Raw genomic sequence first — 12,942 nt, forward strand, 5'->3', positions numbered from 1 at the left:
AGCGGCAGTAGTTAGTTAATCAAATTGGAGCCCACATACGAAAAAAGGCAATAAGTAAGGCTACAAGTGCCTTATGAATTAGTAAAAAATGGTGCAAATAGTGCATTGGAGCCTAAACTGATCTACTGGATCTACGTATAGATACCGCTATCGTTAAACCCCGACTAACATATGCGATTTTCGTGTGGGGGCCAAAGACAAATGATGAGTATTTTCAGAAAAGAGAAAACTTACAGTGGGTGTCCAGGTCATGACATCAAGATCATCATCGGAGATGAAAATGCGCTGGTCTGGCAGAAAAACTTCTTCCGCACCGTGATTACTAGAGAAAGCTTCCACTCTACTACGAACTATAATGGTCTGAGGCTTATTCATTTCGCTACAGCCAGAGGCAGGGCTATCTGTATCTGCCGGAATATGCGTAAGAACACCTGAATGCACCCAAATGAGGTGGCCTACTCTCCGATCGATCACGTTCTGTTCGACCCGGATCAATATCTCGTGGTATCCATGATCTGCACCTGGTCGTCCAACGTATTGAAATCAAGGACAACGAGGAAGATACGGTTGATTATCCAACGGTTACCAACTGAAGGAGTGACTACGAGTACTCCCAGTAAATTGTTAAGCAGATCGATGAGCAAATTGGAGGGGACCTGAACGAATAGTGGTGACATATTCACAGTACGATCAGCGCCACAGCACGAGAAGTTTTAGGTAAAACTCAGCGAGTCGAGTGGTTTGACGCTGAGGGCCAACGAGCGACGGAAGGATGCGGGAAGCGGTGAAAAGAACCCCGCCAGAGGTCACATGTTGGCTACAGCTGTGAAACGTTAGAGCGTAGGGAGATATCGAGTAGCTAGAGCCGCTGTAAAGAGACTTCATCGCTGGAAGAAATGTCAGCATTAGGAGCTGTTCTTGCGGAGGCGGAGGGCTGCTTCTACAGGCACGATGCGAGGAGCTTCTATAACGTGTCTGCTTCTGTCATGTGCAACGATAGGGAGGGAATCTGATTACCAATAAATCAGGGGTAGACAGGCGTTGGAAACAACAACTCAACTTGCAAACTCACAATCTTTTCATAGACTTTAGGGCAGCGCACGACTTAGTTGAGACAAATGAGCTATGGCAGAAAATGCGCGAGCATGGTTTCCCTTTCCCAACAAAACTAATTAGACTGATTCGTGCCACCTTTGATGTTTTCACATCAATTTTCAAAGTAGCCGGTTAGATGTCGGACGCTTTCGTGACGTTAGATGGTTTGAAGGAGGGTGACGGGCTGTCAAACTTATTGTTCAACATCACATTATAGGGTGCTATCCGGACGACTGGCGTGCAGAGAAACGGCACCATCACGACTATGTCTCATACGCTTCTAGGTTTTACGGACGATATCGAAATCATTGATATTTACCGTAGAGCGGTGGAAGAAGTCTTTGGACTCCTCAAAAGGCGAGCTACGAGAATTGCGCTTGTCATACTCTACCAAAACGAAGTACATGGTGGCTGGTAGAGAATTTCGAGCCCGCCGGATGTTGGTGCTGCGGTGGTGATAGATGGGGCAATCATTCGAAGTAGTCGACGAATTTATTTTTCTGGGTACATTGGCGACTTGCGACAATGTGGTTAACCGTGAGATAAAGAGCCAGATAATGGCCGCAAACAGAGCCTTCAAACCCGCAAGCAAACTATCACTCTATAAAACACTAATTCTTCCGGTCAGTGCTGATAGAAGTCATTTTCCCCAGTTCGTGTATCTGGGCTCGCTGGTAACGATACCAGCAAAGAAATTCAACGGCGCATTATGGCATGAAATCGTGCAATACATTGGTCTCCGGAGGACGCTCCGCTCGAGTAGAATTCGTTGTCGTACCAAGCTAGCCATCAACAAGACGCTGATCAGACCGGTATTCCTCTACGGGCATGAGATATGGACTATGCTTGGGTAGGACCAACGTGCCCTTGCGGTCTTTGAGCGGAAAGTGTTGCGTACCATCTCCGGTGGACTGCAGATGGAGAACGGAGTGTAGAGAAGGCGAATGAACCACGAACTGCAGGAGCTGCTTGGGGAGCCATCTATCGTCCATACCGCTAAGTTTGGCAGGTTGCAGTGAGCTGGTGTTGTAAGGATGTCCGACGACACCCCGGTAAAGATGGTCATTGAAACCAATCCGACAGGGACGAGACGGAGAGGTGCACAGCGGGAAAGGTGGATCGATCAGGTGGAAGACTACCTGCGGACCCTACGCGGACTGCAGAGCTGGCGAACTGCAGCCATGGACCGAGTGGAATACCCCGCACTCGTTGGATGTGTGCTGTCGACGCGGAAGCGTGCTAAATAGGTGTTAGAAGCTATTGGACGATTGCAGCCCAAGGCCGAGTGATATGGTGACGTATTCTGGATTCGGCACTGGATCGATAATCGATCGGTCGTCGCAAAAATAAAGTAAGTAAGTAAGCAACGATAGAATTCTTAAGTTTTCCCGTAAGCCATCGTAGAAGCAGTGAACCCGGCTAGCACTTACCGTGCGCCCTTTTAATGCACTCGACTAGTGTATTCTAACAAAACAGGCACAAAAAGAATTTGATTGCACGAAACGTACTTTACAGTGGGATGTATATGTATATAAAAAAGCTCGCACTATTTATAATTAAAAAAATAAGAAAATCTAATCTAACCTGCTAGGGTACCAGCATTGCGATTGCAGCATTCCATGTAGAAACGTTTTTGTGCGTAGGTAAATTGCAAAATCTTGCAAATTTGAAAAAGTTACATTTCGTTTTTTGCTGATAAGTAGGTACTATGTAAAATCAACATCGAAAGGGGGACATTTTGAGGAAATTGTAGATTAAATTTCAAATCTCAAAAAACACAACGTTGACAATACTGCAGAAAAAAATTGACCTACGTTTGATTGTACATTCAAGTCCTTTCTTAATGATATATCAAGATCATTTGTTGGTTTTCTAAATTCTCAAAAAGTGGGGACAGTCCCATTGACCGAGCGATTCATCAATCGGTACAAAACTTTAGATTTATTAGTTCCGGCCTCGCATTCCAGCAAGATCCAGAAAGTCGTATTTTTACTCACGCGAATGGGTGATGAATCGGTTTGAATCATATAAATGGCCATGTTCTGACGCAATCCGGTCTGCCATGATTCAAGAAAAAGTTTATGCTACCCTGAAATATATAAAGCAAGTTTAAGGTTAAAATATGTTCTAAAAAGTTAATATTCTTAGGCTCCTAATCATATACCTTTCCTTCAAACTGAATTCTACAGTAGTCTTGTTGATTTTTCTCCTAACAAAAATAAGTCTCTCTTATAATAAAACTGGTCTGAGTAACGTTTACTTTAGGGGATTGTAATTAACACGCGAAATTGGCTGGAGGTACGAGGCTTTGATAAAACTCCTTTCCCTTGATAAAATGTAAGTCCAACCTATAATGAACCTGACCAGAGGTTCAGCATCAAGAGTTTCTTCAGGAAATTGTGACTTGGCGATATTGGCTCGAGGAACGAGGTTTCCATGAGACTCCTTCCTCCTATCATAATACGTCCCTCTTAGAATAAAACTGGCCATACAGGAACGTTAGGTGAAGTCTTTCTCTCCAGGGAATAGTAATTAGTCGATAATATTGGTAAAAATATAAAATAAAAGAGGTTCGGTATAGTAGTATAGTAAGTTTGAAACGGAAGGGTAAAATTCTCACACAAGCACGTATATAATTGATAAGCGTATCACTGCCAATAACACGAAGTGCGGAGTACAGAAAACACCTGGGTGATATCACAATAGATCAAATCTATTGTCATACAGAGAAAAAAATCCTGGTAAGATTACTTTTTCTGATTAAAAATAATGTAGTTGCAAATTTCGTTTTCCAGATGCTTCATAAAAACTGTAAGAATTCTATCAGGTTCGAAACCTTAAGAGGCGTTTGAATATTTTGGAAACAATGCTAGATAAACACCCTCTTATATCTGTGTGCTTGTCTTGAAAACTTTATTTCATTAAGAAATTAGAGTACTCAATCAATTTGATCAAGGTTTCTTGACAGTGGCTGTTTACAGCCCAAAGAGATTTTGTCTTTGAATCCTGGGAAGGTGATTGGTTCATGAACCATATTTTAACTGACTGGGAGCGTGTAGGTGTAGGCGCCTGATCACTCAACAATAGCGGTCATTGTATCTTGCAAGGGGACACGTATAGCAATTGACTGGGATATATTACAAAAGTTCACATCAATGGACAATATAATTCTAATTCCCTAACATAAAAGATGTCTTTTCTAAGTTGAAAGTAATGGATATTCCGTAGTGTCTAGCCTGATTCAATTCTGTTGTTCGAAAGAGTGAGTCAATATACTAAGACACTGTTCTTGCAGACGCCAGAGAAGTGAAAAATTAGGACAAATTAATATGAAATAAATAACGCTATTAATTTTTAGGCGATACTGAAGCTCATATTTATGTTTGGTAGATCATGAGTACACTGCATCAACTGAACCGTGTCGTAAAGCAATGCATTTAATTCAAACAGTATGTACTAGTTGTGCAACTTTGAACTGATCCACTTTAATTGTATATAAAACGAAAAATAATAACTTAGTTCTACGTTATGCATGCAAGTTCTTGTTCGAAAAAGATAACAGATGTTCCTACGTTCTTCAGTAATTCTACACAAAGTGGTAAATAAATTTATATTTAGTGAGCTTATACTACTTAATGTATAGAAATAGATTTTTTTTATTTGGCATCACAGGTCGATAGAGATTACTGTCAAATCTCAGAAATCAGTGATTACCGTCGGTAGTTTTATACCGATAATTAAAATATCATGGATAGCAAAGCGCTTGCGACCCGAGTTAATTCAGTATCAATACCAGTCTTGTACTTATGTTAAATATAGTATTTATGTTGCCACGTGAATGGGTTTTAACCGTTGACTAAGTACATCGATTCAGATCACTTGTATTGTAGCAAAGCGGGCGCCGATTATCTGGTCGGTTGCTCGCAGGTCGAGAGAAAACTCGACATGTACCTTGACTGTGAACTTACCGCAACGGCAGTTTAAATCAACTTTCAACAACAATTACCGGGTATTGATAAGCCTGATTAAGTTGCAACCGGCCAAGATTGTGCGATTAATCACAGCAAACGTTGCTAAAAGTTGTCTCCTAAATTGGAAAAGTGGCCTGACTAACCAATAACCATATAATAAGGAGGTGTGACCAAACAGCTATGTTTACAGTAATTGGTTCAACTTGGCAGTTGTGAACGCCCAAAAATGGGTGCTAATTGTTGGCTGGGTTTGAGTAACGGCTGTGATAATGAAATAATTTGTAGTCGGTTTGTGCGTCGTTTTTTTTCTTCTCATATTTATACAGCCTCATGTCTCATGGTTTTTTATAGCCTGACGAAAAAAAAACCTGACGACAAAAAAACGAGTTGTCTAAGCTTAGATCAACTTTACTCTGGTTCGAGCGTGAACTTAATATTTGCATTTCTTGTAAGAAGTCTAAACACCACTTTTGTATCCGTCAAAGGTTAACGGTGTAGCATATAACTTTTCGGGTGGGAAAAGTTAAAAAATTTTCTATGAACGATTGTTAATTGGTCGGCGTGCGACCAGACCGAACCAAGCGCCACTTTTTTGAAAATTGAGTTTTTAACACTAGAGGATGTTAAAATTGATAATCTATATTTCACGAAGAAACAAAATCATTTGAACAGTTTATAATGGTATTATAACAAAATTTCTCTGCAGCAGCTTGCAGGAGGCTTATGGGGTGAGTAAACTTTGATCGCCGATTACTCGAAATAATGTTTTTGGCGCTTGGTTCGGTCTGGTCGCACGCCGACCAATTGTAATTGAAATGTTCTAGATAATAAAAAGTAATAACTAAAAATAATGTTTGTGGTTTACAAATAATCAACAGGTACATACTAAAATAAAGGATTTTTACTTACCATCATGTGATGAATCGTTTTCGCCATGATTGATCACTGACGATGAGAAAGGATGGAAGGTGTAAAAATTTCGCTTTCTATCGCTCAAACCATCAAAGGCACTGGTTTTAAAGTTTGGGTTGAAAATACAACGAAACCGACACTGTTGTATTTCCGTTTGTTCATTCAAGTTACGTTGATCTTTTATTCACATTAACGGCGTCACTGTATGACCTGCAAAAATGCGAAAGTAAGAATTAGTAAGATACATTCGTATTCATTTTTCTTTTAAGGGAGCACGGCACTGTGCAAATATTATGATCGGTTGTATCGGTTACGTAGATAACTTGAATGAGCTATGCGTAAACTTCGATGCAGGATACTCCACCCAAGTTCTAAACGTAATCACATAATTTTGATCCATTTACTCGAGTCTACATGTGTACCGGCTAATAACTTTTCTATCTTTTTTTCTCTCGGTTTTCATAATAAAAATAAGAATGGAAGCAGCGGCTATAGTATAAATAATAATTGCATAATTTTCTCGCAGCGGTTCAGCCGCTAAGCATTCTGTCTAAGCTGATAACGGACGGAGAAAAAAAATTGAACCACCCAGTCGGAGCGCAGCGACTCACTTTCAGCCGTAATAAAATTCAATTACCGCGTCAGTCTGGCTGTTCGCACAAATCGACGAAGAAAAGATACGAAAGAAAAAACCCGCTGAAACAACCCGGCGAAATGTGTGCAGAAAACCGGCCGAAGAGGCGCGCTCATGTACAGGTTGTCGATACTTGCCCGGCCGTCACCTGAAGCCGGGAGGAAAAGCATGAAATCGAGCCCAAACACACGTCACCCATTGTGTCCAGTGGTGCCTGCACGATTGGTTTGGTTGAACTGCATTCATGCATAATTTATAGAGACCACGACCTGCCTCACGGTTAGTCTGAGATGAAGTCGCGAAACTCTCGTTCGCAGTTCAGCCGTCGGACGGGAGAGGTTACCAAGGAAAGAAATGTGATTTTTGGCTGCAGTTATGATATTGTATCATCGCAATCAATTCAGTGCACTGAGTTGCTTTATTGGGGGTATTGAGGTATGTCCAAACTTCGCTCTTTAGTGCTCGTAAAAACAGTTCGATTTTGATTAAAATGAGAAAAATATGATTAGGAGAAAGCAATTATTACCTATACATTACGAAGACAGTTAATTTTTTTCGAATTATCTATGATTTTTCTCGAGAAGGGTTGATTCGACTATGTGAGAAGAAAAAGTGTAGTGGTCTCTGTAACATTACTAGTTAAAAAATTGTTACTGCAATTGATATTTCACAATTCACTTTCGTACTACTCTACAAAAGTTTCGTTCTACTTCGAATCTCGTACAGACAAAACATAGGAACTTCGATGCTTAAACCATGTTTAGATGGGAACTTATTTTAGCAAAAAAAACCTTTTGACGGTTGCTAGATACGAGATTCACTTCTCAACATATTCTCATTTTACCCGGATACACTTTTTCAGCGATGGCTTCGATACCAAGTTTCTAAAGAGAAGCTCCTCTGAATAGACATTTACTCCCCCTCTTAATTGTTGATAAAATTTTCACCTTTACCATCGAGTTTATTTTAGCTTGGGAACGAAAAATAAATCTTGCTTCCTAACCAGATGAGAGTCTTGGTGGCTTGTGGTGTGTCGAGGAGTTGTCTGAGTTTCACCAGTTTCCTAGGTGTTTCATCACCCGCAAGCCTCCCATCGTACACATTGCGCTCTTCTATACCTAATACCAGTAGGGTTCCTGTAGGGAAACGATTTCACAGGGTTGTCGTCCGGCATTCTCATGGCGTGTCCAGTTTACGCAGCCTATTGACTTTCACCAGATGTACAGAGGAGTTCTCTCCGTGCTGCGCATGAAGCGCTTCACCATTCTCCGTTGTCCGTCTGTACTTCACCGTAGATAGTTCACAGAAACTTCCGTTCGAAAACTCCAACGGCGTCCTCCGCAAAAAGCGTTGTTGTCGTGATTTCTTAGAAGACATCTGTCATCAAGGTTTTGTGCAGCGTTAACTTCGTGCGTCGTCTTACACGTTTCACATTCCGATTCGTCTAGCTTTGGTGTTCAGTCAAGTGTAGGTTTCCTTTAGGACCTTGTGAAAATCGTGTTCATTTTGTCGATGCTCGTGCTCCAGCCGGATCACATCCTCAAGAGTGATGTTTACCAGCAAACAAGAAAATCTGTCAAGAACATTCTTACGGACCCTCTACGCAATTTGAAGGAACTCGAGAGTATCCCCGAAATACGCATGTAGCACAACACTTGCACCATGGCGACCCTGATCAATCGTATTAGTTTATCCTTAAATCCGTTATCGTGCATGATCTGCCATAGTTGTTCTCGATCGACTGTATCATAGGCCGCCGGGAAGTCTTCGAAGATGATATGTGTGGGCACGTTATACTCGCGACATTTCTGTAAGATCTGGTCTGTGGTGGCGCAGACTCCCATAAAACCCGCTTAGTACTGGCTCACGAACCTCATGGATAAAAGTGATCCAGCTTACTTACCAAACAGTCCCAAGTCGTGGTGTCGCCTTTGCTGTACGTAAGAGTCGTCTCCATTCCACTCGGTCCATGGCTGCAGTTCACCAGCTCTGCAGTCTGCGGAAGGTTTGCAGGTCGTCTTCCACCTGATCGATCCACCTTGCCCGCAAGGGCGCGTTGGTCCTCCACAAGCATAGTCCATGTCCCATGCCGGTAGAGGAGTACCGGTCTGATCAAAGTCTTGTAGATGGTTAACTTGGTGCGACGACGAATTCTACTCGATCGGAGCGTCCTCCGGAGACCAAAGTATGCACGATTTTCTGCCATAATGCGCCGTAGAATTTCTCTGCTGGTATCGTTGTCGGCAGTTAGCAGTGAGCCCAGATACACGAACTCGTCGACCACCGCGATTTCATCACCACCAACTTGAACTCGCGGTGAGAGGGTAGCACTGTCTTCTCGTGAACCCCTTTCTTTCATGTACTCCGTCTTCGATGCATTGATGACCAGTCCAATCCGTTTGGCTTCAGCCTTCAGTCCGATGTACGTATCAGCCATCTTCACGAAGGTCCGAGCCACAATGTCGATATCGTCGGCGAAACCAAATAGTTGAAACGACTTTTGGAATATCGTGCCACTCGTGTTAATCCCCGCTCTTCAAACGACACCTTCCAGGGCAATGTTAAACAGTAGGCACGAGAGACCATCTCCTTGCCTTAGGCCCTACCGGGTTTCGAAGGGGCTCGAGACCACAGTTTGTCCGGAAATCTGTAGTCGTGCATAATTTGCCCTAGCTAGTCCAGTGATCCAGCTTGTCGCAGACGATTCCCTCCATCCACTCGTTGGGCAGTTTTTCTCCTCTGGAATCCTGGAAATGACTCAATTCGCTTAAACAGTTTACTCGGCAGTCCGTTCTTGCCAGCGACTTTGTTATTCTTCAGTTTTCCTATCTCATAACGAACTACGTGAACATCATGTAAGCATTTCATCCCTTCACCCTGATCCTTCAAATTAGCATACTTCTCACCACGCATAGATCTTTCCTAGAAACACAGACCAAAAAGCATTGCTCAATTGGCATTCCTCACAAGGTCATAAATTGCAAGGCATCAGTGACACCCTTTTTACTTTTATTGCTTTCCGTATTCCGCATTGGAAATTGCTTTGTACACGCTGCATCGCCCATGGCACACTTCTGGTCAACATGTTGTTGACTATTTGGTAAACAGCGCGTTGATTGTTTGAGATTGGGTCTAGATCGTAGGGTTAGGTAGCAAGTTATTTGTTAAGGAGATGTAATTCATCATGTTACCGACCAGGCAGTTCACTCCAAAAACGATCCGAATAACCTCCTCCTGAGTACGAACGAAACGAATGCAACGACTAAAACCAGCTGCAAGTGTTTTTAGATCAGTTCCTGATATACCTCTGCTTGCTGTATCGTCATTAAGGTGTCCACCGGAGTAAACCTTCTACTTATGGGCCACCTCGCTGTTATCAATGAGAAAATTCCTTTCCGCGTCGATATACCAGTCGTTCCCGACAATCGGTGCTTCCACTCCTAGTGTCGCCATTGCAGTCTTCCTGATAGCTGTGCGAATACTGCACCAGCAGTCCTCGAGAAGCGATGCGCCAGCCAAGCTCCTTCGCTGTTAGTAGTACCGCTTCAAGCTGTGGCGCGTATTCCTCCGAAGCCTGGGATTCCCGGAGCTACTTGGTGTTGAGGCGTAGGGTTCGGCTGTGTCGTGCGTGATACACGGTCGACAGTTTCGAGCGCAAGCATACAACAACTGTGTAGTGGTCTGATCTAATAGTAATGTCTGAGAAGAACCGGCCGTCGATGAGAACACGGTCAACTTGGTTTACTTTAGGTTAGTCAGATGATCTCCAAATAGTTTTGTAGATGTCTTTGCAGGAAAGAAAGGTACTTCGCATGCGGAGCCTACCAGTGTAGACTGCGCCAGGACTTGTGATATTTCTGAAAATACATCAAAGTTCTTTACGCACGGTCATTTGACCAGACGGAACGCTTGATTAAACAAGATTAAATGTATTAAAATAATTAAACTACATTCTACCCTATCAAAAGAATCGGGGAGATAGAATTCTTTTGTCTGATTCTTCTTCCTGTCCTTGCCTAGCCCTAACGCTGCTATGTACTTAATTATGTACTTTAACATTCTCTTACTCGCTTAACAAATCGCGGCCAAACGCCGGTTATTTACTCACTCGATTTGGGTTATGTCACGTCCCTATTTCTTTCCCATGAGAAACAGAGCGTCAAATGTTCTAATAGCGTCAAAAATCGTCAACGTTCTCATGAAAAAAAAAACCAAAGTAACTAGGTGCGTTAAAATTACTGATAAATCAAACACGCGCGCGGCTATTTAATAAACTTATAATAACCTGTCTGTGAGAATGGAGTGTCTCGATATATTCCTAATTCGGAGAGAGCAGCTCGTGCATCAAGTGCATAGAAAAGAATATCCATGTTCATGGGAATGGAATGTAACAAGTTTATGGGAATAAAATGTTTCCTGATTCCGGGAAGGCCCGATTATCTCCCCTCACTCACGAGCCGTGAGTCATCTAGAAGAAATGACTCACGCCGGTCAGCTGCTGGCTTATAAAAATAAGAGCAATTCTCGCTGAAACCAGGCCACTAGGTGCACAAGGTCTTTCGAATTTGATATAAATGCACATATTAGTTAGGAAAAGAGAAAGAATGATTATGCCATTTTTGTTTGATTAAATTTGTTGACCCCTCGGTCACCAAGGGGTGAAATAGTTTCTAGAAAAGTGGAAATTCTAACAATTCTTGATGTTTTATTTGAGCTATATATCTGAAAATCGTAATGGAACCTACTACAAGTAGCACTTTTCTATAAAGAGGAATGATAGGGCTTTCATTTGTGAGATTAAATTTATTTCGTCAATCAATGTAGACTACAATTCTAATGTATACGTTAATCTTAAGCTATCGAGTTCTAGCACGTAATGCGCTTTTTAATGCGTTCCGGGACATGGTAACGTCTATAATCTCGCAGTGTTTGTTGTATGCGTTCATGATGCTGTTAATTGGTCCATGTTTGGCGTACAGTGACCGGTAATTATTGTTAGTAAAAATATTGCGTGTTCTTAAAGGACGAGAAGGAGCATAAAAGTTAAGAGTTTCCAGCAGATTTGGTGAATTAACACGTTGTGAGATCATATCGTTTACAAAGGTAATCATGGTTGTTTCTCGTCGTTTCTTCAGAGTTTCGATATTAATAAGCATGCAGCGAGATTCGTAAGAAGGGAGAGGATATGATGCCCAATTGAGTTTTCTTAATGCAAAAACCAGAAATTGTTTTTGAACTGATTCAATACGATTGATATGAACTTCTTGATATGGGGACCAAACTATACTGCAGTACTCTAATATTGATCGAACATAGCTCACAAAAAGAGTTTTTATTGTGTATGGGTCCTTGAAATGATAATTGAAACGTTTAATAAAACCAAGCATACTGTTGGCTTTGTTGATTATTGTGTTATAATGATTCACGAAAGTGAGTTTCGAATCGAGGATCACTCCTAAGTCTCTCATTTTGGTACATCTCTCTACAAGTTGTTGGCCTATGTAATAGTTCATAGTTTGCATTGAAAGTTTTCTTGTATATGATATGACATTACATTTCTTAATATTTATATCAAGTAAGCTTTTCAGACACCAAGTATAGAAGGTAGTGATCTGCAACTGAAACAATTCGAGGTCAGACTGGTTTTTAATCTCCATATACAATTTCATATCGTCGGCATAGATTAAAATTTTGATCTGGTTAAGTAAAAGGGTTACATCATTAACGAACAAAATGAATAGTAAGGGTCCTAAATGTGATCCTTGCGGAACTCCAGATGTTACCTTCACTGGATCAGAGAGATGGCCTTTGAAACGGACAAATTGTGTTCTGTTCGTCAAATAAGATTCAATTCATTTCACGAGTTGGTTATCTAGTCCAATGCGTTTTAGTTTAAAAAACAGTAATGTTATATCGACTCTATCGAAAGCTTTACTATAATCGGTATATAATGTTTCAACGTAGTTACCTCTATCCATTGCAAATTAACGAATTCTAGTAGATTAGTAGCTGTGGACCTTCCTTTGAAAAAACCATGTTGGTTGATTGTAATACTATTTTTCACCTGTTCGAAAATTCGTTTATTTACGATCGATTCAAATAGTTTCGGAATACAAGAGATGATTGCTATGCCGCGATAATTTTTTATATCAGAGCGTTTACCTGACTTAAAGATCGGGATGAGAAATGATTTTTTCCACATGGAAGGAAATTCACCTGTTTTGATTGAAAGATTGAAAAGCCAAAACAGTGGTTTTGCAAAAGAAGAAGCAAATGTTTTAAGCATAGATGGTGGAATTCCATCTGGCCCAGCACCCTTAGTTGCATCTA

The 12,942-nt window shown here is 41.4% G+C and overlaps 1 protein-coding gene across 1 annotated transcript in view; it reads right to left on the minus strand.

Moving 5' to 3' along the window:
- Nucleotides 1–12,942, minus strand: part of LOC129721120 (uncharacterized) — a 115,239-nt gene that overhangs the window by 82,330 nt on the left and 19,967 nt on the right. The window contains exon 2 of the mRNA XM_055673299.1: nucleotides 5,976–6,188. Coding sequence (XP_055529274.1) covers nucleotides 5,976–6,002 — 27 coding nt within the window. The 5' untranslated portion in view covers nucleotides 6,003–6,188. The remainder of the gene's footprint in view (nucleotides 1–5,975; nucleotides 6,189–12,942) is intronic.

This window comes from Wyeomyia smithii, chromosome 2 (assembly GCF_029784165.1).
Source record: "Wyeomyia smithii strain HCP4-BCI-WySm-NY-G18 chromosome 2, ASM2978416v1, whole genome shotgun sequence".
In the NCBI taxonomy this organism is placed as follows: domain Eukaryota; kingdom Metazoa; phylum Arthropoda; class Insecta; order Diptera; family Culicidae; genus Wyeomyia; species Wyeomyia smithii.